This window comes from Akanthomyces muscarius, assembly GCF_028009165.1.
Source record: "Akanthomyces muscarius strain Ve6 chromosome Unknown contig_15, whole genome shotgun sequence".
In the NCBI taxonomy this organism is placed as follows: Eukaryota; Fungi; Ascomycota; class Sordariomycetes; order Hypocreales; family Cordycipitaceae; genus Akanthomyces; species Akanthomyces muscarius.
Genome location: NW_026611615.1, coordinates 726229 through 749301, shown reverse-complemented (window position 1 = coordinate 749301; position 23073 = coordinate 726229). Strand labels below are relative to the sequence as shown.

The window sequence follows — 23073 nt, the reverse complement described above, 5'->3', positions numbered from 1 at the left end:
TTCTCGTTGGGCTCCTATTATATTAACACAGGGGATTTGCCTGAATCGCCAAGTTCTGCCTGATATGTACAAATTTGAGTCTATTTCCGAGGTATCTCATGAAAAACCCACACTCTAAAACGCCACCGTGCAACTCTTCATCTATATTCTGCGCCGCCTCAAATATGCAGTCGATAACAAGTACATTGCTCCTTTACTCATCACAGCTCGTCGTGTGCAGGTCGGCCGCTATCCTCGTGTAGATCAATGCCCTTCTTCTTCCGCCACTTTTCCCACAGCACCCAAAAGTCTTTTTCCATAGCCTTGTCCATCTGGTCGGGCAGCACAACTTCGTAAGTTACGTACAAGTTGCCAAATTCGTGTTTGTGGTAGACGGAATCACCATCTTCGTGCCATTTGGGCATTCCCTCGCCAATGACCGTCTCGACATGGCCGCTCTGAACCACTTGCCCTCGTTCGCGGCCTAGGCGCACCACATGCCGGTCAAGATGTGTGAGGTTCCGAGTCCAGTCGCCCATCCAGGCTTCGCGCAAGCTGAGCACCTCGGTCCAGTAGAGATCGTCACCTTTGCGGCGGAAGAAGACACCATCAACGTGGTCGGGATTGTCCTCTGGTGAAGGGCTTTTCTCTGCCAATGTGACCAGCAAATCGCCAGCGACCCAGTCGGGGCTCTCGTCGGCTTCGTTTTCGTAGGCGACACGCGAGTCGCGCTTTGCACCGCGGTCAATCTTGAGTGTTACCGTCGTGGGTTTCTTTTCGACTCGCATGCCGTGGCATGTCGGGCATACATTCCGGATCGTCTTTCCTCGGCCGCCGCACGCGTCGCAGCGCATCTGCATCTGCTGAAACATGCCAGGAGCAAGCTGCTTTTTGACAATGCGCACTCCGTGGCCATTACAGGTAGAGCAGTGGTCGACTTGTTTATCTTTACTTCCGGTACCCTCGCATGTCTCGCAAATATGTTGCTTGTTCCACTGGAACTCGCTTGTGGCACCGTTGTAAAAGTCGCGGAGAGAAATTTCGACCTTGACCTCGACGTTATGCCCGCGCGGCTCGCCAGGAGAAGCGCCAAAGTGGCCGTGGCCACCGAAGAATCGGCTGAAGAGATCAAACGGGTCGCCGCCGCCCCCTCCTCCATTGCGCTTATTCTGCACGCCCTCGTGTCCGTGTCGATCGTAGATTTGGCGAGTTTCGGGGTCGCTCAAGACTTCGTAGGCTTCGGACACGGAAACGAACTTTTCCTTGGCGGTATCATCACCACTATAATCGGATTAGTATCGCGTTTTGTAAACCATCAGAGCGGACGTCGGCGTACGGGTTCTTGTCTGGGTGAAACTTTTTGGACAGCTGGCGGTAGGCCGTTTTTAATTGCTTGTCGTTGGCAGACCTGTCGACGCCAAGAATCTGCAGAACTAAGTATCAGTCTTGAAGATTTTGAATTGCAGCAGTCATGCGGCGCACCTTGTAGTAGTCCTCGGCGCAGAGCACAAGCTGCAATAGTGAGAGCAGCAGCACCAGCCCGGCAATCTTGGCTAACATTGTTACCAGTAGGAGAGAGCCGGATTCGGGACAGGTTGCTGAATAAAACAATGACAGATGGTTTCCAGATCAAGAGTTCGGCACGTATATAAAGGAGTGACTACTCTACATCCAGGCCAATTGCAGAGAGGGTGAGTATCAAGGAGAGAAAGGTTGCGTCAATCTAGACAGACAAACAATGCGCGGCGAGGAAGCAAGAAAGGCGCTTTGTAACCGACCAGCGTGTTAACAATTTTAGTGGGGACGGCCCTGGCTTCCGCTTATCGGTCTAGGACTCTACTGGTAGGTAGACAAGTTTAGTGCGTCAAGCTGTACGGATACAGAGTACTGGTATTTGCTGTGGCGATTGCACGACTGGACTGGCCTTGGCATGCGCATGACAAGTTCATCTATCCAGAATACTACAACCATGGCAAGTGTCTGATCTGAACGAGAAGCATCTGCTTCCTTACTGGCAATTTCCTACTATTGGCTAATCAACGAAGGCTATGAACAAACTCAGAAAGATAGCTTCAAAGGAAACTCCAAGAAAACGGGGATGTTGAGGATCAGCAAGCTGAAAAGACGACAAAAAGAAGAAAAGCAATTCGCCGACTCTATTTAATGGCATATGTTACCTACCAATGAACCGCATGAACCGGATCCCCACGGCTCGCCGCCGCACAGTGCCTGTGTCTCGCAGCGCATCGCCCTAGCAGCCCCGCCCGCCATCTTCACCAGTCAATTTGAGATTTGAGTCACCACCATCGCCAAACCTTGACAGCTGGCTCCCTTGGTTGCGCAACGCCGCTCTCCACGTCCAAAAACAGCTTGCGCTATAATTGACCTGTTCAATACCGGAAGACACGGATACATATCCGTGATTTGATCTACAACGACTCATTACTCGTACCGTAGCCCCAACAATCGGGTCTGCACATCGCAAAACATAAAATTTCCGCAGCTCGCGATTGCTGCCAGAGCTCACCCACGCGATGCCGTCGGTATCAGCAGGCTATGCGCCTGATCTTGACAAGCTAATAAAGTCGCTCAAGGGTCAGCCCCTCGATGCCTCTGTCGAGAACCTCCTCTCGTACGCTAAACTCTTACTCTTACCCATCATTATGTAGCGAGGAACAAACCGTCAACTAACAAGGGTATAGCCTCCTCAAGAGACGCCAGATCAAGGGTTCCGAACCCTGCGCCATCGCCACTGCCCATATCCTTCTCCAAGTCGTCGCGCGCTCGAAATGGCAGGACGTCGACGTCCTCATCGACAACGTTTCCCAGGTCGGCCGTCGACTCGTCAAGGCACAGCCTACAGAACTCGCCATCGGCAACATTGTGCGCCGCGTGCTCGGCCTGATCCGCGACGAAGCCGCTGAAGAGCGCCACGATCCAGAAGATGAGACACAAAGTGAGGCATCGGTGCCTGCCGCCCGCCCCGACACGGACGGCTATGCGTCTCCTAAGCCGCGACCCCAGCTTAGCTCGACGCTCAGCTCGGCCGGTCTGCCCAAGACTCTCTTCCACCTCCTCTCTGCCTCGCCCGATGTTGACCTCGCCTCGAGCGGCCCTGGTTCGCCCTTTCACAACTCGGGCACCTCGACGCCGACAACATGGAAGGGCACTTACAGCCAGATCCATGCCCTGCGATCTGAAGTCATTGATGGCATCGAGGAGATTATGGACGAAATCAGCCAGGTGGATGATCAGATTGCGGCTCTCGCCGATGCGCAGATTCGGCCCGGTGATTTTGTCCTGACATACCGTCCGTCCACCACGGTCGAGCGTTTCATCCTACGCGCCGCTCAAAAGAGAAAATTTACGCTGTTTCTGGCCATCGAAGCTCCCAGCAAACCCATCACCGAAGTGCCGCACGCTGCGTTCCGTAAGAAGCTGACGGCAGCTGGCATCACCGTCATCAACATTCACAACTCGGGCCTGACGGCCTACATGTCCCGCGTGGATAAGGTGATTCTTGGTGCCAAGGCCATTGTGGCCAACGGCAGCGTCATGGCCACAGCCGGGTCTGCAGCCATTGCGCGCGCCGCTAAGGAGCATGGCACTGCCGTTATAGTGCTAAGCGGTGTATACAAGCTCAGTCCTGCTAATCCGTTTGCGGAGGATAGTCTCATCGAGTGGGGAGACTCGTCAAGCTTTGTTAACTTTTCCAACGGTACTATGGTGAACAATGTCGAGATTCGCTCCGCTCTGACAGAAATGGTGCCTTCTACATTCATTAATACATACATTACAAACCTGTAAGTCTATCGCCGAGGCCGTCTTTGGGCAGTACTAATCGTTGTCAGGGGCACACACTCACGCGACTACTTGTCCAGTATTATTGCTGACCATTACAAACATCAAGATGTTAATTTTGATTTGGTTGGAGAACGTATGGTTTGATTAGCACGGCACAGTAACTGCAGCAAGAGAGGTGGTAGACACTCCATATAGATTCTTTCCCTCAAGGCTCAATACCCAAACCACATATTAGCATCTACTTCGCGTGATGCTAAGCCATGAGATTCTCCGCCGACTCGACAGTAAGTATACCGTAATAATGTTGTTGAAGAGTGAGTCGGGGTAGCATCTACTCAACGTCAACGGACTGAAGCCACTGTAAACGGCCAGCGAAACGACTCTATTGTATGCAGCAGCACAGAATAGCAGCTGCTCACGAAACACGTTTTATGGCCGATAAAAATCCTCATGCTCGGTAAATGATGCCGAGCATATGTAGTCTTGGTCTAGCTCCCCGCTTCTTACGGATGATGTCGTGGCCCGTCCAATCACCCAGGAGGCTGACGCAAGCCCGCCCACAGGGCTGAGAGGAGACGCGCAACTCACTGCGTTGGCCCCAGCCCAGCAAGGCTGCCCACTGCCCGCCACGGCTGGCCGAACAGGCAACCGTGGTTAAGTGACGTTGGCGAGGTAGCGAACGATCTGAGTTATTCTCCTCCCTCCAACATTTGTATCGCTTTCAGTCAACTGCGTGATACTGACCATCTCCGGGCCATCATGTCTGGCGCTGCACCTCTTCACGGCGGCGATGCACCGCCGCCATACTCAGAGACAGACATATATTCCAACTCTGGTGCTGGTGCTGTCCCGTCAGCGCCGCCCACCCTAGCCGACGACGTGACATCCCGCATGTCGTCAAACGAAGAAATTATCTACACTCCCCCAGATACCCCCCGCACAACCAACTCCCGTAGCGTCATCACTGGCATTCCGCAAGCCGGCGCCGACCTGTACTTTGAGACAAGACCCCCGCCGCCGCCAGGTGTGATTCCCCAGTCGACGCTCGTGCATGCGCTGCATCTCGAGACGCAGTCACTGCCCGATGATTTTCCCTTTCCGAGCGACTGGGAGAAGCGTGACATTAATGCGCAGGACTGGGCCACATTCATCAACTTTTTACTGCCAGATCACACCACGCGCGGAAACGATGTTATCCTGGAGCGCAAACTCCGCGCCGAGGCGGAAAGCGAAGCCGGCGACAGTGTGAGCAGTGGACGCTCGCAGGCTGAGCTCCAGCGGCATATGATGCGCACAGCCGGCCCTGAGGCTTTACAGGATGAGGCCCAGCGACAGGCGAATGCGATGGCCACCGTTCATGAGTGGAACGATGGCTTCTTTACGCCACGAGGCATCACCATTAGTATTGCCGCAAGCGAGGACGACGAGGTTGATTATGGTGCGACTGCGCGGGATGGGGAAGAGCAACCGGCCCCTGGTAGTGGGTGGTGGCCGAATGCGTCGTCTTTCAGGATCGACGCCGGCGGCATCGCGTATGGCAAGAAATTCGTCATGGATGGCAGGGGTATCCGCCTTGGCTCTCTCATTATGGATGCCAATGGCATTCGAACGGCGGGTCATGATGGTGACGCGCCGGGGATATTGCAGGATGCAGGAGCGGGACCGTCGTCACGTAGCGTGCCAGATGCTGAACCCACGCGTGGGAGAGCTCAAGCCAGTGACAACATGACAGGCAAAGGTAAAGGCACGGCTCGGGATCGATCTGCCTCCTCGGTCTCATCAGCATCGTCTACATCTTCAAGCTCTAGCGTCTCTTCGCTAGATTCACTACCCGACTACGACGAGGTGCGCGAGCAGCAATTGCCTGCTTATCTCAACATTTTACGGGATTGGACCTCCAAGCCCAGTCACCTTCGCACCAACACGGATGTAGTCTGGCTCAAAAACGAGCTCAGTCTCGCCAAGTTTCACACCGCCAACCCCACCACGGATAAGAGGGAGCTCAAGGCACAGATCAAGATGCTATTGAAGCAGTGGAAGCAGATCCAACGCGAGCAGCGCAAAACGCAGCGCGGTACTCGCAGCGCACGCAAAAAGCAGCGTCGGCAGGAAAAGCGTGAACGCAAGCAGTGGAGGAGAGACATGAAGAGGTCGCAAAGGGATGTGCGACGGGCAGAGAAGGAAGCGAGACGGCACGGCGGACACATGCCCCCGGTGCCCTTTGTACCTCCTCTACCGCATGGCCGTTCTATGCCAGCTGTGCCCGCTGGGCCAGCTGTGCCCGCCATGCCAGCTATGCCATCGATGCCCGCCCTGCCTCACGGGATGCATTGCCCGCCCTCCATGCGTCTCCATAACCACCACCCTCACCAACGCCACCATGAACATGGAGTTGGTGGTAGAGGCGGCTGGTCTCATCACGGACGTGGCGGATTCGGCCGGGGTGGATTCGGCCGGGCCGGATTCCCCGGCGCTTGGCCCCCTCGCAATCGTCACGGACCACCAGGGTGCCGGTCTGACAGCGACCGACAAGGCGACGCGCCGCCTGCGCCGAATCCAGCGCTGGCGGCCAAGTACACGGCGGCGCAGGGCATCGAAGACGCCATACGCAAGCAGCAGGAAAAGGCCGACAACATGTTCGAAGGGCCCGGAAAGGACGCGATCCAAAGCGCCATTGCGTCCATGATGCAATCGCTAGAATCTCTGCGGATGGATGCTGATGAGGAGTATGCGCGCCATGTTGTGGGCTCGCATGTTACTCCCGAGAGATCGGTCATAACAAAGGGTGTATACTGGACGACATCAAAAGACCGTGAGTGGACTGCTTCCGCTTGAAGGGACGAGTTAAGGGACTAACTTTTTTTTCAATCCAGTTTTAAGCTTTACAAAGGGTGCCAAAATTACCAACGTCACGTTTCCTTCGGACGAATGGTGGCATGGGACGTACAAGGGCAAGAGCGGATTCTTTCCGGCTCATCATGCAAAACTGTTGCCATTGTAATCTGCCAGTTGCCTTATAGTTTAAGCAGGTAGTTTGCGACGCGCGCTGGTTTGGGTTAAGTCGTTCTTCATCTTATTTTGAAGCCCCTAGGCAAATTAGGCACCCTCGTTTCCATTTGGCATTTTTCAAGCCTGCAAGTTATTTCGGATTTATCAATATATACCAGTAATAGTCATGGCATTCCATATCTATCGCTCGCCGAGAAACAATTCATTTTGTCTAAACCCTAACATCGCAAACACATATATGCAAATCCGCCCTCTTATCTAACCCTTGAAGATGTTAAAAACAACGAAAGCACAACTGCTCTACTTGCTCGCCTCCTTGTTCCGACCCACAGGAATCTTGAACTTCATAGGCTTCTTTCCAGCCTCCGGATCGCGGCCTACCTCGCCGACCGCCTCGCCCTCGTCCAGGTGCTCGCCATTGGTCTTACTACTGCCATTGGTCTGCGCCGCCGCCGCTGCCTCCTCGCTCTCCTCCTCAGCCTCAATCTGCTTCTTTATGTAGTCGAGGTCCAGTCGCATAGAGAGCGCATCTTCGCCGTCGGCGTAGTACTTGGCTTCGGGCTTTTCAATTTTGAAGCCCAGCGTCGTCTCGTAAAGGTGGCGGGCGGCCACGTTGGATACGCGAACGTGGAGGGAGACGTATCTGGCCTGGTACGTTTCCACCATGGCGAGTTCTAACGTCGCAAGAAGTTAGCAATATCCCTTTACATTCTCCAGTCCTCCTTCCACTTACGACTCTGACGCATAAGCTTCTCGGCAATGCCCAGCCGGCGATGCGTGCGCATGACGCTCAGGCTGGTAATGTGGCCGTGGGGGATACCGTCCGACGGCTCCTCCTCCATCTTTGCAATGACATAGCCGACAATCTTCGGGTAGTCGTATGGGTCCTGGGACGGGCGGGAAACATCGACGGCCACGAAGCTGAGCTGCGGCCACGACAGACTATGGTAAAGGTAGTACTTTAGGAAGTAGTTCTCGGGGAGGTTCTCGAGATTGGCGTGCTGGATCAGCGGCAGATCCGAGTTGCGCAAGGGGCGAATATCCATAGCGGGCTGGAGGTCGAGCGTTGAGGAAGGTATCTGCAGAGGCCGAGTAGTGACGAGGGACGGAGAGGGTAATGTGTCGCGAGATAGCGGATTCGATGCGAGGACGGAGTCTGAACGTCGGCTTCCGGGCGAGGAGAGGTAACGACGGGACGTATAAGATACCTGGTCCAGTCAGAGGTCGCGATTCGGGGGAGGGAGCGGACGAGGAGCGGTGGTAGTGGTCGGATGCAAAGGCTCTTTACTGAGTACGAAAATGAAGCTCGCCGATGCTTCGTCGCTCCCCCACTACCTACCTAACTACCAGCCACTACCAGCGTCTGTAAAAAGTGGAACCCAATGCGTCTTCGACGGCGAGATGGTGAGCAAGGCCACGGATGGGAAGCGATCGAGAAAGTGTTAACCACCCCAAAAAAAAATCGGAAAGATCAAGTCTGCATGGGTGGTTGGGATGTGAGCCGTCGTGTAACTTTGTAGATCTGTTGCAACACAAGCCATTGTCCAAAAGCAGGGGAGACGCAATCAGGCACATCTCCTCTGGATCGTGTATGAAGTCCGGTATTCGGCCTGGTGCGCTTCGAAATAAAATATCCGATGATTATAATAGTCACAGTATGACATTATGAGAAATTCTCGATATATCATTTATTAAGCCTGCATAAATGCTGCAAATTGCTAACACCTCGTCATGCCCCGCCACCATGCTGCAGATGGTGGGGTGACAGATATTTCTACAGCGCCTTCATGACAAACTTGCGTCTTGCAGCCTCGCTCAAAGCACCTCACCTCCCTTCGCCACAAGATGGCGTCCGATCCATTCGACGACGTCTTCACCCTCGAAGACCGCTTCTACCGGCAAGGCTACCAGCAGGGCCTCGAGGATGGCGAGGCCGCCGGGCGCGTCGAGGGGCGCCAGTTTGGCATGAGCACCGGCTTTGACAAGTTTCTCGAGAGCGGTCGCCTTGCCAGCCGCGCCATCGTCTGGGCAAACCGTCTCCCATCATCACAGAACACCACATCTTCCAGCTCAGCTGCGGGCGCTTCAGCTGCGGCAGACACAGAACAACCCAAGCAGGCCTGCACGCTGCCGACATTACCAGACAACGCGAGGCTTGGCAAGAATATCAAAATGGTCTACGCCCTGGTCGAGCCGGAAACGTTATCTACATCCAATGTGGACGAGGCTGTACAAGACTTTGACGACCGCTTTAAGCGTGCGCAGGGCAAAGCCAAGGTCGTCGAAAAGATGATTTGCTAAGCCTCATTACGATGTTATGAGACTTGCGGCGTTTGGAGTTTCCGGACCACTTGGGAGCATTAGAAATAGACTCAACACGAATCACTGGTTTCAGAGATGTGTTGCAAAACTAGCTTTATTGATGTCACAGTACAAAAGAGAAAAGGCTAGGCGTCTATGCCTCCCCAGTTATATACAATGTCTTCTCCGTCTATTGGAATGATCTGCAAGGGTATCTGCGAAATGTCAGTCTCGTGTTCAATTGTTCGGTCTGTCGAAGACTTACCCATCAGGATACGACCGGTCCGTCAGCTCATACTTGTGCACGTTCCACTCTCCGGAGGAGAGCGACTGTCCGCTCGGCAGCGGCGGAAGGCCATTGACGAATAGATCCTTGGCGACGTCCTTGGGGGTGGCCTTGGCCAACGCCTTGGCCAGGCCGGTCGTCTGGCCCTCTTGCTGCGCAGCCACGAGAGCCTTCTCACCTGCCTCGCCAATCAGCTCGACCTTGGGGTTGACAGCGCTGCCGACAGTCAGCAGGCTCACGACGTCAGCCTGGCTGACAACGCTGAGCTGTGGGTAGTTGCGACGCGTGTCGCGCTTCCAGTAGGGGTTGCCGGCAATGTCACCCGCGGGTAGCGTGACGGGATCCTCAAACGACGCCGGGTCGTTGGAGCCTGGCGCAGGAAGGCGGTAGTACGGGTTCAGCGGCACGCCATTGGAGCGGTTGGGGTCAATCGCGAGGGCTTTGCGGAACGACTCCCAGATGCCGGTCGACTGAAGAGTTTGCTTCTGTTCGGGGAGTCGTGTGTGGTCAGCTTCGGTTCGTTGTGTTCGGTTTCGCGGGCTGCGTGAGGGTAATTTTTTTATTGTCGAGGGAAATTGCAGTCGCATGCGCATCCAATTGACATGAGGCTTGCAAAAGGCTTGCTTACCTTGGCGATGGAAACAACGCCGCCCGCGGCTTTGGCTACCGCATTGGCCGACATGTTGGCGTGGATGGTTTGGTGCTGGAGGAGAGAGTGTCGTGGTGAGCTTTGGTGGTGAGAGTTGCGTTGCTATTGCCGATGGTGGGATTGGTTAGAGTTTAGCCGCCAATTTGCCGAAGAGCCTACCCTGGAGCCGCATGTCCAAAATTAGATGTGCTGTCGAAGCACTTGGACGGTGAAGTTTACCAGAGAGAACCTGAAATACTGTCGAAAGTAACAAGCACATTAACTGAAGTGGCTAGCGAAATATGAGGCCGTTTGGTTAATGTCCCTATTTTGTATGAGTAGCTGCGGATACACCTCCGCACATCCGCGTTTGAAAGCACTTTTTCCCTCACGTCATATCATGGAAAATCCAACAGCTCGAAACATTCATGCAAAAAATAACACCACACAATGTAGCAAAATTTGGTGACCACCTTAAACCGTTTATTTGACCCGAAATTTGTGTCCATTGCGCCATGGCTCACCACCATTGTGGCTTATTAGACTCGCTGCCAGTTTATATCAACGTCACTGGCAACCACCTTTCACATGCACAAGTACCCAGTGGCCAGAAACATTACAGGTGGTGCGCCGCAGTGCTTTGAGCGAGTCAAATGCCAGAAAGAGAAATCAGGCTTGGAGAAGTACACCGCCGGCGCAGCCGCTCACCACCCAAGAAAAAGCGAAGCCTCCGCGGCGCCGTCTGTTCCATTCATCTCCTCTGCCCAGGCGAGCAAACGAAACATAATGCAGTGCCGAGACTCCGATCAAACCCATACCAGGCTCCTGTCACGACTACCCGCGAAAGAGCGGATCCGGGTACGACTGCATGTGCTCGGCGGGCAACTGCTACACATGACCTGTATAGCTACACAAGAAATTGTGCGCCTTCGCCTGCCCCAAAGTAGACACGCTTGAGACAGAGATTGAAGTCCACACGAGACGATAATGAATACTCTCCCCATTTCACGCGCTTTACGCCCTATAGCGTTACATACCTACGAGATACGAGCTCCCTCACTGCGCATAGCTGGCGCACCTCGTCCTCTTCTGCAAACTTGCAGGCTCATGTACTCGTAAACCGTCGACATGTTGCACAGCCAGAACACATTTAACTTTACTTACGCGGACTAGTTTCTGTACTTTGCGCAGCTAGCTCTGCCGCACCGTCTTGCGCGCGTCCGATGCATCAACGTGGCGTGGCAGGATCTGCTCAACTACCACGAGGAGAACATGCCACGCGACATGAATTTCTAGGCGAGCTGTGTACTGTGCTAAAGAGATGCGCCGGATTGGTGCAACTGATGGTTCGGCGGGGTCTTATTTATGCGGAGGGCGGGCAAAGCGCAGACGCGCTTTGTGCTGGCCTCGCTGGCCCGGTGCTGGCCAGTTTGACCTGACTATGACGTGGTCGCAGCTGCGAAGTCCTCAAGTCTCAGCAGAGCGTGAGTATCCGTCTCGGCTCATGTATATACTGGATTATGATTTGGCGAAGGCTCGATGTTCGGAGCGCGTCATGCGTATGTCAATCGTCCTGACCAGTGGCAAGCACAGGCGGCCAGCCGAAATCTTTGGTGGGATTGAGCGAGTCTGAATTACGTAAAGAATATGCTTGTAATGGTCTGTCGACGTAAAGCCATCTCGATTGTATCAATAGATGGTAACAGTCGTTTGCTGAATTCGGAGTTGCTTAGTTCTATTGCCGCTGCCGGTGCCGCGTTTTGCAATTATGCTCGGCGCTGCAGCTTGTCAGCAGGTGTCTGCGTTTCTTTGGTCCCGGCTTTGCATACAGTCTGACTTCGAGCAGCGCGGATAGAAGATCGCGTATAGCTACAGTATTGTTAGCGACATGTATGAGCGAGAAGCGAGGTCGGTTGCGTGAGGGTTTCGTACACAAACAGCACAGTGGCCATGGCGAAAGCGGCGGCCGGGGCCATGAATTTCTACAATAGTCAGGTTTGAGGTTTCTTAACTGTGCCAGGCTGCTTACTCTTGGATCCATTATCTGAGCAGTTTATCTCTTGAACCACCAAGAAAAAAGACCAAAAAAAACCAAACAACAACGGGCAGGCTAGGGGCGAAACGTGGGAGCGCCCGAAGCGTCTGATGCAAAGCAACCAACCCCTGGACCGGCTGTTGTGCGCCGGTGAGCTGGAGTAGCTGATTGACGGAAGCTAGTCTGTAGGGCCTGAATTACTGGTACAAACGGCTAGACTGAGCTGGGATGCAACAGTGGCCGGGGTGAGCGGGTTTTCGTTTGGGAGGATCAAAGAGAGGTGTGCAGCTGGTAAATCGCCCCGCGGTAACGGTCTGGACTCGCAATCATATCATGGCCCCATGGTTGGACGGGGGCTGCCTGGGAGGGGGGTTTGCATGACAGCGGTCTATTTCCCGGGTCATTCTGATTGGGAACTTTGAGAGAAAAAAACTGCTTCTAGGACAATTCTGGCCACCCGTAATCATTTCGCCTGATTAAATCCGTGTTCGTGCTGTGTAGCGAGTGCTGCGCAGAGATTGCCAGCTTGATGGCTGTTCCAAACAGGCTGCCAGGCCTTAGCTCCATGCAGCGTGCTGCGTCGTACGGTGGGCGCCAAGTGCGCAAACGCCGTAGAAAGTCGGAAAAGGAAAGGAAACCGAGAAGGAAAAGAAAAGCCAGTCATTGATTTCGCTATTTGCATACAGGAGATGCATGCAGCTAAATTGGGGGGTTGGTAGTTTGCTGGCGCAATCTGTCGCACATCCCACACCACCGCAGCTCTCCCGCCCGCGCTCAAGCTCGCTCGCTCGCTCGCTCCTTCGCCCTCTTTCTCATTTCATTATTACTTCCCGACCCTTTCCTCAGCTCTCCTGCCGCAGCAGTCTCTCGTCTCTGTTCGCCATCGCCGTAATTGCTAGGCATCTGCGTTGTACCAAGATTGACAAGACCCCTCGCTCTTTAATTTATCTCGCGCAAAACACACATACACAGCTGTCGCAATGCCTCCTACGCTTCGCAAGCGCAAGGCGCCTGAGCCCGCGCCCGCCCCGCCGGCTCCCAAGAAGGCCGTTGCCGCTGCTGCCAAGAAAGCGGCAGCTCCCAAGAAAGCGACCGCGCAAAAGAAAGAGTCCGCGCCCGAGAAGGAGGCCTCTGCTGTGGCCGCTCCTTTGCCCGCGACAGCCAAGGGTGCCAAGCAGGTAGCTGTCGGCGATCTTGTCAGCCTCGACGACTTTGGCGGTGAGGTCGAGACCAACGACGGCGAAAAGACGACGCTGAAGAAGCTCGTCGACGAGAGCAAGTCTGGTGTTGTGATTTTCACCTATCCCAAGGCTTCCACGCCTGGCTGTAAGTTGGATCCCCCGCGACGCGACGCGCTCGCGCATGTTCAAGCTTGGGCAGCTGCTCGCAGCCCTTGCTCACCCCTTTCCGACGATGTACTGACAGTAGTTGAAACAGGCACCAAGCAGGTCTGCTTCTTTCGCGATGCGTACGAGACCCTCACCGCCGACGGCCTCGCCATTTACGGCCTTAGCGCCGACTCTCCCAAGGCCAACACTGCCTTCCAGACCAACAAGAAGCTGCAGTACCCGCTGCTTTGTGACCCAGACTATACTCTGATCGACGCCATCGGCCTCAAGAAGAGCCCCAAGGGTACCCAGCGCGGCGTCTTTGTCATTAGCAAGGACGGCAAAGTGCTCGTGGCCGAGGGGGGCAGCCCCCAAGGCACCTTCGATCGCGTCAAGGCGCTTGTTGAGGAGCTTGAGAAGTAGGTCTCTTGTCGTACGGATTGGGTCTCCTAGGCTGAGTTATACACGGAAAGGAGTATGGGGACCTTACTCTGATGGACAGGGAGAAACACGGTGACCATGTTGGAACTGTGATGGAATCGCACAAGGTTGAGACGGGATGATAAAAGAGCATGTATAGCATTTATTTTATGGATTTGTATCGAGATTATATAAACAGTCACTGCATTCCAGCGGCAGTCATGCTTCAAAGCTGTCTGTTAACATTGGCTAGCTCTAAATGCCGACGCGGGGATTTTTGATGCCGACCTGCCCAACAGCTAACTGTCCTGACAACAGCGAATGCCTCGCGTTCGCAGCCATTGAGACGCTACCCCCCGAATAAGGAACTTGGGATGCTGTCAGTAAGTCCAGACCTGATTTGCGCACACAGTGCTTACAACAAAAAGCCTGCGATCAACAGACAGGCATAGCCGAGAGAGCCGCAGCGACTTCTTAGCTCACGTCGCCAGCGCTGCAGGTGACGCCGTCAAAGGCGCGAGGGTCGCACTGCGCGTCGTGTTAACCTTCGATTTGAAATGTCAGTTTTTGGTAGACTAGTTACCTGCTACATATCAGTTAGCAAGCCTGCTTCGCATAGTTAGCCTGCAGCGCCCACGGATATCATACCTTGGCATTCTGCAGTCCAGTAATATTAGTCACATATTCAAATCGGAACAACAAGGCTATGCTGGAGACAGAAAACATACGTTGAGCCTGCAAGCGTTACCGTAGACGACACCGTTGGAGCAGGTGATAGGAGCGTACTCGTCCGTACAGAAACCATCGCAGTTGGTCTTCTCAACGGGGGCGGCGATGACGGCCGTGGCAATGGCGAGGATGGCAAGAGTGAACTTCATCGTAAATCAGACTAGAGGTTTCTTGATTTTTGATCAAGGAGAGGATTAGGGGAAGATGAAAAAAAAATGTATACCCTGGCTCGGCGAGAAGACCTCTTTTATAAGTGTCTCAGTGCCGCAGGCAAGCGCCACGGACGAGGCATGCTACCAGCCACAAAAAAACGGCAGGATTCCATCCTTCATGGTGTTGCCTACATTGGGAAACCGGCACGTTTATTAGTACTCGGAGGAGACATTTCGGTGACATCAGGAGACTTCTGTGTCATTACGCATAGCTTCGCATCATGTTACCCCATTTCTGCATTCGCCCAGGACATGGCGCCACGGTCACTAGCCAGCTGTTGAGTCGAGCAACGAAAGCGAATACATGACGAGTAGACAGGTAAAGGGTGGCGAATGGTTAGGGCTCTAGCTGAATGTTCGAAAAGTGTTGCTTGTGTCCTTGACCGGCCTGCCTGCTGCTTGACTCATAATTCAATTAGCGCTTTGCCCATGCCAGTAAACGAGGAGGAATTCTTCCGTCTTTATTTCGCAATATATGTACATAAATGTCTTTCTAACCCGCGTCCTCTTCCCAATCATCTACGCAGCCCCACCATCGATAATGAAATACCAAAAGAAGGAATATTAATAGTCAGAATGCGAAATACCATGCCCAATAAAAAGTATCGTAAATGTCAAGGTGCCTTTGCCCGGGGTTGTTTTCAGATCGTTTCAACCCGCCAAAAGAACATGAAAGTAACAAAAAGGGTTCTAGACCGTACAGTAACCTGCTGCCAACTCGTCTTCCCAAAGGGATCAGGCTATACAGGACAGCCAGCTCGCGATTATGCCAACACCTCCCCTCAGAAGATGCGCTCTAGCCTTTTGTAGACTCTATTCTCGAGCCAAAAACCTCCATGATTAACGCCATATTGTTCCCTTCACTTGTGTTCCACCGACAGCCCCAAGCCGGCACGTCCTTCTGCTCGGGCGTGTCGCAGCTCGCGCATGACAAACTCGTAGGTGAGCATTGTCACTGTTGCTGCCGGCACTGCGCGCATCATGTTGGTTCCGAGACCGGCGTAGAATGCCCGCCAGCCTTCTTCTCGTAATATGGTGCGAAAGGTCATAACAATGCCCTTGTACTTTGGCGTATAACTCGAGCTAGAGTTGGCTTGTGCTTGGACCCCTGGTGTGGCGACACCGAGACCCTGTAGGTACTGCTCGCCTGCTACGGGTCGCCGTTGCGTTTGAAGTCGTGTGCGAATCACTTCGTGCGGGTATGTTGCGCTGCTGGCGAGAATCTTGGATAATATTGACGCGGACAAGATACCAGACCAATGGGCCTGCTCGCCAGGGGCCTCTGGCTCACCCATGCCTTGTCCGGTAAACCTCGTCTTGAGGTATTCGTAGGTTGGGAATTGCACCGCCACGTGGGTCAAACCAAGGAGTGCCGGTGTTAGGCCCGAGTAGAAGGAGAGGAGGCCCTCGGAGCTGTACATTTTGCGAGCGGCATCGAGCGTTGACCGATAGTGCCAGGCTGTGTGTAGTGTTGGGCGCGCGGTTGGTGTGTTGCCGGGCCTGGGATGATCGTTACGGTGGGCGTTGGGGTTGCTCTGTGACATGAGCCGGGTCTTGATTACCCAGATCGGGTTGGTAGCAATGGTGCTGCTAGCTCCTGCAATAATAGAAGACCAGAAATTTATAAGATGGACATTGTCTATCATGCTGTCAGTAAAAATATATATCGCTATTGTCGAAGATTCTTACGGTGATAGTCGGCCAGGTACACTTTGGATTTGTTGTACACTGTGAACCAGACTGCCCAGGTAGGGAGATAGCCGAGAACAATCGGCCCCAGACCACGGTACATGCCTCGAATACCCTCTTCTCGCCAGATCACACTGGCCGTGCCAACCAGGCCATTGTACATACGCGAGTGGCCAGCCTTGACGGCGGCCTGCGCCTGGAGCTTGGTCTTGATAACATCGAGCGGGCAAGTTACCACGCCCGAGGTAAAACCACCGAGCGCACCGGCGATAGCATTAAACTGCGACTCTGAGGCTCTGGCCGCCCACTTCTGCAGGGGCGAGGGCCCCTCGGCCTGTTGTCGGTTCATCGTGGGGTTTGCGGAAGCGTACGGCGGTGTCGCATGCCCTGCGGTCGGGATAGGCCGGGATTGAGGGCGTTGATCGTGAGACATGCCAGGAGCGACAGATGTAGCGATCGAGACGACAGGATGATATGCTGGCGATGTCGGTATCTTGCTTAGGGTGACGGGAGGTGGTCCGGTCGAATTCCGTGGATAGCACACCGTCTCCGAGGACTTCGACGTGGGCTAGAGGAACGTCGAAGGAGCCTCGTGGGACGGTGCGTCGGCGGAGAATAGTAGAGCGACGTGCGAATTTCGATTCTGGTCAAATTCTGTGTCGAAATCGATGCATCCGAGAATGGCGTCTGGCGGTTATGCTCGCATGGGAAATGAACAGGGCGGCCGACTTTCGGCTGCTGCGGGGGAGCAAACGCCTCTCTCGCTGTGGTAGCTTTTTTTTCCTTCCGCGGCGACTTCTGTAGCTTCGTTCTAGCGGCGGCAGCGGGCTAACGACTACGGCGCCACCAGTAGTATTCGGGCAGACGCAGATGAGGTAGAAAGTCGTGGGAGCCAGTCGCGGGAGTGCTCGGCCGGCAAAGAACCGGTGATATGATATGCTGCCGGGGAAAGTGTGGGAGGAAAGTGGGAAAGGTAACCACGCAGAGCAGGTGAGAGCTTGGTTGACAGTGGATAGTGAGGGTGGAACTGCTAACGGAACAAGGGTGGGCGACCGACAAGCAAGTGTTGGCACCTCTATCAACGCTTGCAAGCGGGGAGACATGAAAATGTGAGAGCAGAAACTAATATTGCTAATTAAGAGACTGCCGATGTTTTTTTGCTGTAATTTCTACTGTCGAGAACCCTGCTGCAGCTTCCTGCTCGTGCTCCGGCATTGAGGCTGGTGATGTCACAATCCCTACCTGCTATGGCTGTCCCAGTGGCATCATTTCGGCACGATGTGGAATGACTACAGGATTATTTTGAGAACGTCAAAGACGTGTCTATCTTCAACATGTGAATTCATTTCGTGCGACCATAATGTAAAATTTCTCGACTACAAAGTAAGTATGGTCCCTCGAAAACAGCCCTGATAAACGCCGCTCCCGTCGACTACCTCGGATCTGAGACATACCAGTAATAACGGAGCCCACGCGCCAACAAGGAAGAAATAGCTTCTCAACAATAGCTACGGATACTGCTCAACCAGTTGCACCAACAGTTTGACACCGGACCATCCCTCATAGCCCAAAGTACGTCAATGCAAAGGATACCAGGCCCGGCATCATCTGCACTGTCCAGATCCTCCTCGTCGCTGTCGCGCCGCCGTACGCACCGGCCACGACGACATTGGACAGGAAAAAAAGGCGCAGCTCCTGCGCAAAAACCGGCACCGGGTGCAGCAGACTCCAGGCCAAGCCGGCCGCCAAGAAGCCGTTGTAGAGCCCTTGGTTGGCGGCGAGCGCCTTGCTCTTTTCCGCAAAATCTTTGTCGAGCTTGAACGTTCTGAGACCGCGGGGTGTCGTCCAGAGAAACATTTCCAAGACGAGGATGTAGACGTGCTCGGCGGCAACGAGGCCGGTTGCGATTTGGGAGAGGGTGATCATGTTGTGAGGTAAATCTTATGATACAGTTTCGGAAGCTGTGGAAGTACGCGGGCTCAATTGAGAAAGTAGTCAGTACGTAGAGAATTTGACAACTGTACGAGATTTAATAAAGGACGAGAGAAATATGCCATCCGACGCCTGTCAGATTTAAATTTCTGCTGCTTGAGCTAGTAGACGCCATCAGCACAGCAACAGCGGAATGTCCGAAACAAAAACGCCGTCTGTGGGCGCACTGCCCTCCGCAGGATGAGGAGTCACCACAAAAATATGCCAAAAACCTGAGCGGATCAGGCTGATGATCCTGAGACTGAATCTCCCAACTTAATTATCAATCGATTGAAGCTATCGTGTAAAAACTTGAGACGGGTTGTAGAAGGTTGTACTCAGTAAAAAGGTGTACCACCTGCGGCTATTCGTGTCCGGACTGTCACGTGACATCCCGAGCTCTCCCAGCGCCAAACTAAAGCATACCTGCACCAAAGCCACATGGCCAATCAGATAACCGCTGATGACCCATCGTCTTTCCTCTGCGCGCAAAACCGGCCTCACCTTAGTATCCCTCGCCCACTGCACTGCACCAGACAACCACGCAACTCAGTCCAACGACACGCAGTAACCATGGTCTCTCTCGCCCCCTTTGTCCTGCGCCGCCCATGGCTCACCAAGATGCTGATGCCTGCTGCCACCTGGTACGCCAATGCCGCCGGCTACCGCAAGCTGGGCCTGAGGTACGAATTGCTCAATTTTCCGGCGATAATTTCCCCCAGCTTCCCGAGGAACGACGACTGCGCGATGCCAACAAGCGCCACGACAGCCGGAATCGAACCGAGGCAATGTAATTTCTGGTCATTCGTGGCCAATTGTTCACTTGGTGGACAGTGGCACATTTTCGCAGCCCCCGACCGGGTTCATGCGCAGCCCGTGCGGCAAGGAGTCAGCTCAGCGTTATCCGCGCAACCCTGACTTCTCAACCACCCCAATTGCACCGTTGACGATTCTTCGACATGAAACCATTACCAAAGCAGCCCTCGAATCCGAAAATCGCGTCGCCTCACATGAAGCCGAGGGGAAATCGCCCGCTCAGCCAGAGCCGCATGCTAACCGCATATCTACAAACAGATTTGATGACCTCCTCGAGGAGGAGCGCGAGGCCGTCCAAATTGCCATCAGACGCCTTTCTAGCCAGGAGTCATACGACCGTATCTACCGTATCCGCCGTGCCACCCAGTGCAGCTACCAGCACAAGCTGCTCCCCAAGGAGGACTGGACTACGGCCGAGGAGGTAACTTACCACTTCCATCTTCGTCCTTCGACCGTCGACAATTTTCATCATACTGACTGGCGTAAAATAGGATACCCCGTACCTTCGCAACATCATCGCTCAGGTCGAGGCTGAGCTCGCCGAAAAGGATGCGCTCGACTCCATGACCGTCATCAAGAAGCACTAAACTATTCTTAGAACTGAAAAAAAACCCCTTGTTTATATAGAGAGCGAAGGAGGGAAAGAAGTTCCAAGAAAACAAAAAGGTCCGGAAAGCGAGCAAGACATTAAACTATTAAGTATGGACTTGGCTTCGGGTCCTGTGTATCCTATGTATAGACAACTAGGTCTTGAGTGCAAGACCGTGTTTTCTTTCTCAGCCTATTGAAAAAGAACTCAAATCTCTTTTGTCACATCATTGCTACCATTGGAGAACACTAGTGATTGTGATGCTTTCCTATCTACAGATCATTATCTGACGACCATTTGTATCTCAGTCCACTATGCATTGCTCTCTCATCTACTAATACAAAGATACCAGCCATATCCTGATCTTCCAATACACCGGCCACACCCAAACATTCTACATACTGACTTTCTCGATCACTTTTCTCCATAGTAAATGTCCGTGATAGGATGACACCAAACATAGATGCACGAGAGCGCCATCGTCGGCTCTTGTTTCCCCTGCCTTTGGGCCGTGAACCCAGCTCCATTTACCATTCCCGTCTCTGATAGCTCGTTCTTACCCGAAACCATTGCTTTTCAGTATTCCGTTTTTCATTGGCCCCTGCTAATGAGACGCCGCAACGCCGCATGTAGTCGGACCTGGGGGTATATGTACATTCAAGCACAACGTCGCTTGTCATCCGTTTCTGCACATCAAATTCCCCTTTTTCGTTACAAAAGTACAAAAACATAGTGAAAGTCTCCTTAGTGGCAAGTTCTGCTCAGCATCACTGCCAGGCACGCTGGTAGAATAACAAATATGCGACTTTGTTGTCCTTGATGCTTTCTTTGACGTACTTGTCCTTGTTGGCCCCGTTGGTGGCGCCATTGACAACGTTGCTCCATCGCTTTCCACTGCTTCCCGCAGGAGCAGTCACCTGATTCCATCCCTCCTCGTTGCCTTCATCTTCATCATTCATAGCGCCAAAGCGGTTGCTAGTGGCGGACTGGCTGTTATCCTTGCGGATATCCTTGATTTCCTCCTCAGAACCGCCTTCAGCGACCTCCTCGCTGCGGAGACGCCGTAGGACCGTATCATCAAGGCGAAGCCACTCGCGACCGTCCTGGCGACGCACATCGGCAGTGTAGTGGCCACCACTAGCATTCTTTCCGTGGTGATAAATGACGCTGATCAGCTTATACTTGGGCAGAGTGCCATCATTCAAGCTCTGGCGAGTCTGGCGGGAGAGAGCCTCGCGTGGAATTTCGAGGTCAAGAGGGTATCCGACATTCTTCCAGATCTTTGTCGTACCACCTTCAGCATCAAACTGGAAGCGCTTGAGGTGGAGGATGAGCACAGGAGGCAGAGTCTCGATGAAGACCTGTTTCGTCGCAGTGACGTCTTTGCCGCGAGGCGAGTTGAAATCACCCTGCAGGCGCTCGGGGCGGGTGAGCCCGCGAAGGGCATCGACAACGTTTCTGATCTCAGGCGAGCCGATGTCAAGCTGAAGAGGCTGGTAGGGCTCCGTAGTAATGGAGTCCTTCAAACCAGGAACGCGAAACTCGGATCGCAAAAGACCTCCAAAAATCTTAGTGACGGGGGTAGACGAGTTGGAGCCTGAAGAGCGAGTAACAGCAGCACGCTGCTTGCGGCCAACCTCAAGCCAATCGCCGTTAGGATCAGCGGAAGCGTCTACTGAAGTAGCCTCGGAGCCAGCAGCTTGGCTGGCAGCCTGTGATGCGTTGTTCATGACATGAGTGCATTCGTCATCAAGAGACTGGAGTAGGAACCCAAGAAACTCCTCTGCGTCTTGCTGGTGGCCCCGACGCATACTCGCAAATCGCGAAAGTTGTCGTATAGCTTCGTACACAAATTCGGGGGTGAAAGGCTCTCCGTAACGCTCAATCTCCTCGCCACGGATAAGCTTGCGCAGCTGCTCGTTAGTTGGTGCCGACTTGAGGATATTGTATTCGTGCATAAACATAATCATGGCGTCGAGGAGTGGCGTCTCGCTCTTGAAGCTATGAGCAGCACGCTTGCTAATCTGGTCGAGGAAGTTATAGAATGGGGAGCAAAACATGAGGACTTGAAGGACCGAGTTCATGTAGCACATGTTGCCGGTGTTAATCAGGCCCCGAGGCTCCAGAAAGACAGTCATTTGGTCAGCTCCACCAACCTTGTATGAGCGAATAGCCTCCGCGACAGAGTTGGCATTGGCCTTGAGTGCAGACGAAACGACACCGCTATTGCTTCCCTCAGGAGTGACGCCGTTTGTCTCGTCCGAAGCATCATTGCCTCCATTTATGTTGACAACAGCGGCAACGGGAGTCTTGGCGAAGAGATTGGCCCAGCTGCTCGGGGGCGCACGCGCGACAGGAGCAGACTCGCTGGCCTCAGGGGCAGGTTGCTCAGATGGGAGAGCTTGAGTCACTTGTGTCTCCTGGTGGGCGTCTGTAGTCTTTACTTGCTTCTCCGTCTCTGGCGCGGTAGAGTCATGCTGCTTGGTGGCCTGAACACCTGCTGCGGCATCCTGCTGAACCTTGGGGAGTGAAACAGCCTTGCTATTTTTGTCGATCCGTTGCCGCGACTTGCGTAGGCGCGTGGTCCGTACGGGAAACTCGGCGTCAGCACACGAGTGCCACGGTAGTGGAGGGCGGAACGGTGATTTGTTAGTCGCGACAGGTGGGAGAGGAGAGGCGGGCTGTTGTGCGACTGGTTGGGCCGCAGGGGGCGGGTTTATGATTTCCTGTATTTGCGGCGTTGGCGGCGTGGGTGGAGGCTGAATCTGCGAAGAGTGCGTTGACGAAGGCGTGTGCGGAGGAATGGGAACAGTCGTCTGAGGTGGTTGATAAGGAGTCGACAGACTGGGAGAGTTCTGAGCGTGGCGAGAGTAGTTGGGAGGAACACTGACGCCGACCATGGGCACATATTGTGGCATGGTAGGCGGCGAGCGACCGTATCCCTGGTAAGGCGGGCATCCTGGCGAGGGCATTCCCCCGTTTTGGAACTGCGGGGGCATACCATAGTATTGCTGAGGGGGGGCATATGGATTGTGCTGGTGGCCGTAGTTTTGATACATGGGATTCATCTGCTGATGATACTGCGGCATGTATTGCTGCTGCTGTCTTCGTCGGGCACCTCCTCCTGCCGGGCCGGGCCCGCTCATATCCATGGGCATGCCGCTGTGGGCGTGTATGTTCTGCCCAGCCGGCAGATGGTGGCGGTTACTCATCCTGCCGGCGTGGGGAGTATGCTGATGCCTCCCCGTGCTTGGAGGGGCTTCGGAGCGTCGGGGTA

At 54.0% G+C, this 23073-nt stretch overlaps 12 protein-coding genes across 14 annotated transcripts; 5 read left to right on the top strand and 7 right to left on the bottom strand.

Annotated features, from left to right (window-relative positions):
- Positions 1-200: 200 nt before the first annotated feature.
- On the bottom strand, positions 201-1539 carry LMH87_007981 (uncharacterized protein; the record flags this gene model as incomplete). Its single annotated transcript, XM_056201773.1, has 3 exons — positions 201-1260; positions 1316-1404; positions 1462-1539. 3 exons carry the CDS (start codon positions 1537-1539, stop codon positions 201-203), a joined length of 1227 nt encoding a protein of 408 aa, XP_056057854.1.
- A 974-nt stretch (positions 1540-2513) lies between these two features.
- On the top strand, positions 2514-3927 carry LMH87_007980 (uncharacterized protein; the record flags this gene model as incomplete). The annotated part of the gene is made up of 3 exons (XM_056201762.1): positions 2514-2611; positions 2682-3782; positions 3831-3927. 3 exons carry the CDS (start codon positions 2514-2516, stop codon positions 3925-3927), a joined length of 1296 nt encoding a protein of 431 aa, XP_056057853.1.
- Positions 3928-4542: 615 nt separating this feature from the next.
- LMH87_007979 (uncharacterized protein) lies at positions 4543-6784 on the top strand (the record flags this gene model as incomplete). Its single annotated transcript, XM_056201751.1, has 2 exons — positions 4543-6595; positions 6657-6784. 2 exons carry the CDS (start codon positions 4543-4545, stop codon positions 6782-6784), a joined length of 2181 nt encoding a protein of 726 aa, XP_056057852.1.
- A 308-nt stretch (positions 6785-7092) lies between these two features.
- LMH87_007978 (uncharacterized protein) lies at positions 7093-7838 on the bottom strand (the record flags this gene model as incomplete). The annotated part of the gene is made up of 2 exons (XM_056201740.1): positions 7093-7466; positions 7526-7838. The coding sequence occupies 2 exons, from the start codon at positions 7836-7838 to the stop codon at positions 7093-7095; spliced, it is 687 nt and encodes a 228-aa protein (XP_056057851.1).
- A 799-nt stretch (positions 7839-8637) lies between these two features.
- LMH87_007977 (uncharacterized protein) lies at positions 8638-9093 on the top strand (the record flags this gene model as incomplete). The annotated part of the gene is made up of 1 exon (XM_056201729.1): positions 8638-9093. The coding sequence occupies one exon, from the start codon at positions 8638-8640 to the stop codon at positions 9091-9093; it is 456 nt and encodes a 151-aa protein (XP_056057850.1).
- Positions 9094-9283: 190 nt separating this feature from the next.
- Positions 9284-10061, bottom strand: LMH87_007976 (uncharacterized protein; the record flags this gene model as incomplete). Its single annotated transcript, XM_056201718.1, has 3 exons — positions 9284-9308; positions 9359-9864; positions 10008-10061. The coding sequence occupies 3 exons, from the start codon at positions 10059-10061 to the stop codon at positions 9284-9286; spliced, it is 585 nt and encodes a 194-aa protein (XP_056057849.1).
- Positions 10062-13022: 2961 nt separating this feature from the next.
- Positions 13023-13865, top strand: LMH87_007975 (uncharacterized protein; the record flags this gene model as incomplete). 2 transcript variants are annotated; one of them, XM_056201705.1, is made up of 3 exons in its annotated part: positions 13023-13368; positions 13480-13789; positions 13844-13865. In XM_056201705.1, 3 exons carry the CDS (start codon positions 13023-13025, stop codon positions 13863-13865), a joined length of 678 nt encoding a protein of 225 aa, XP_056057847.1. The 2 variants fall into 2 exon arrangements, with proteins under 2 accessions (XP_056057847.1, XP_056057848.1); XM_056201706.1 differs by lacking the exon at positions 13844-13865 and having other exon boundaries at positions 13480-13793.
- A 180-nt stretch (positions 13866-14045) lies between these two features.
- Positions 14046-14851, bottom strand: LMH87_007974 (uncharacterized protein; the record flags this gene model as incomplete). Its single annotated transcript, XM_056201692.1, has 7 exons — positions 14046-14158; positions 14210-14219; positions 14274-14318; positions 14439-14447; positions 14519-14662; positions 14743-14761; positions 14817-14851. The coding sequence occupies 7 exons, from the start codon at positions 14849-14851 to the stop codon at positions 14046-14048; spliced, it is 375 nt and encodes a 124-aa protein (XP_056057846.1).
- Positions 14852-15591: 740 nt separating this feature from the next.
- On the bottom strand, positions 15592-16769 carry LMH87_007973 (uncharacterized protein; the record flags this gene model as incomplete). Its single annotated transcript, XM_056201679.1, has 2 exons — positions 15592-16370; positions 16421-16769. The coding sequence occupies 2 exons, from the start codon at positions 16767-16769 to the stop codon at positions 15592-15594; spliced, it is 1128 nt and encodes a 375-aa protein (XP_056057845.1).
- Positions 16770-17709: 940 nt separating this feature from the next.
- LMH87_007972 (uncharacterized protein) lies at positions 17710-18346 on the bottom strand (the record flags this gene model as incomplete). The annotated part of the gene is made up of 3 exons (XM_056201666.1): positions 17710-17796; positions 17875-17914; positions 17997-18346. The coding sequence occupies 3 exons, from the start codon at positions 18344-18346 to the stop codon at positions 17710-17712; spliced, it is 477 nt and encodes a 158-aa protein (XP_056057844.1).
- A 618-nt stretch (positions 18347-18964) lies between these two features.
- LMH87_007971 (uncharacterized protein) lies at positions 18965-19794 on the top strand (the record flags this gene model as incomplete). The annotated part of the gene is made up of 3 exons (XM_056201653.1): positions 18965-19074; positions 19466-19628; positions 19699-19794. The coding sequence occupies 3 exons, from the start codon at positions 18965-18967 to the stop codon at positions 19792-19794; spliced, it is 369 nt and encodes a 122-aa protein (XP_056057843.1).
- Positions 19795-20563: 769 nt separating this feature from the next.
- LMH87_007970 (uncharacterized protein) lies at positions 20564-23008 on the bottom strand (the record flags this gene model as incomplete). Of its 2 annotated transcripts, XM_056201640.1 has the most annotated exons (2): positions 20564-21157; positions 21205-21243. In XM_056201640.1, 2 exons carry the CDS (start codon positions 21241-21243, stop codon positions 20564-20566), a joined length of 633 nt encoding a protein of 210 aa, XP_056057842.1. The 2 variants fall into 2 exon arrangements, with proteins under 2 accessions (XP_056057842.1, XP_056057841.1); XM_056201641.1 differs by having other exon boundaries at positions 20564-23008.
- Between the last annotated feature and the right edge of the window lie 65 nt (positions 23009-23073).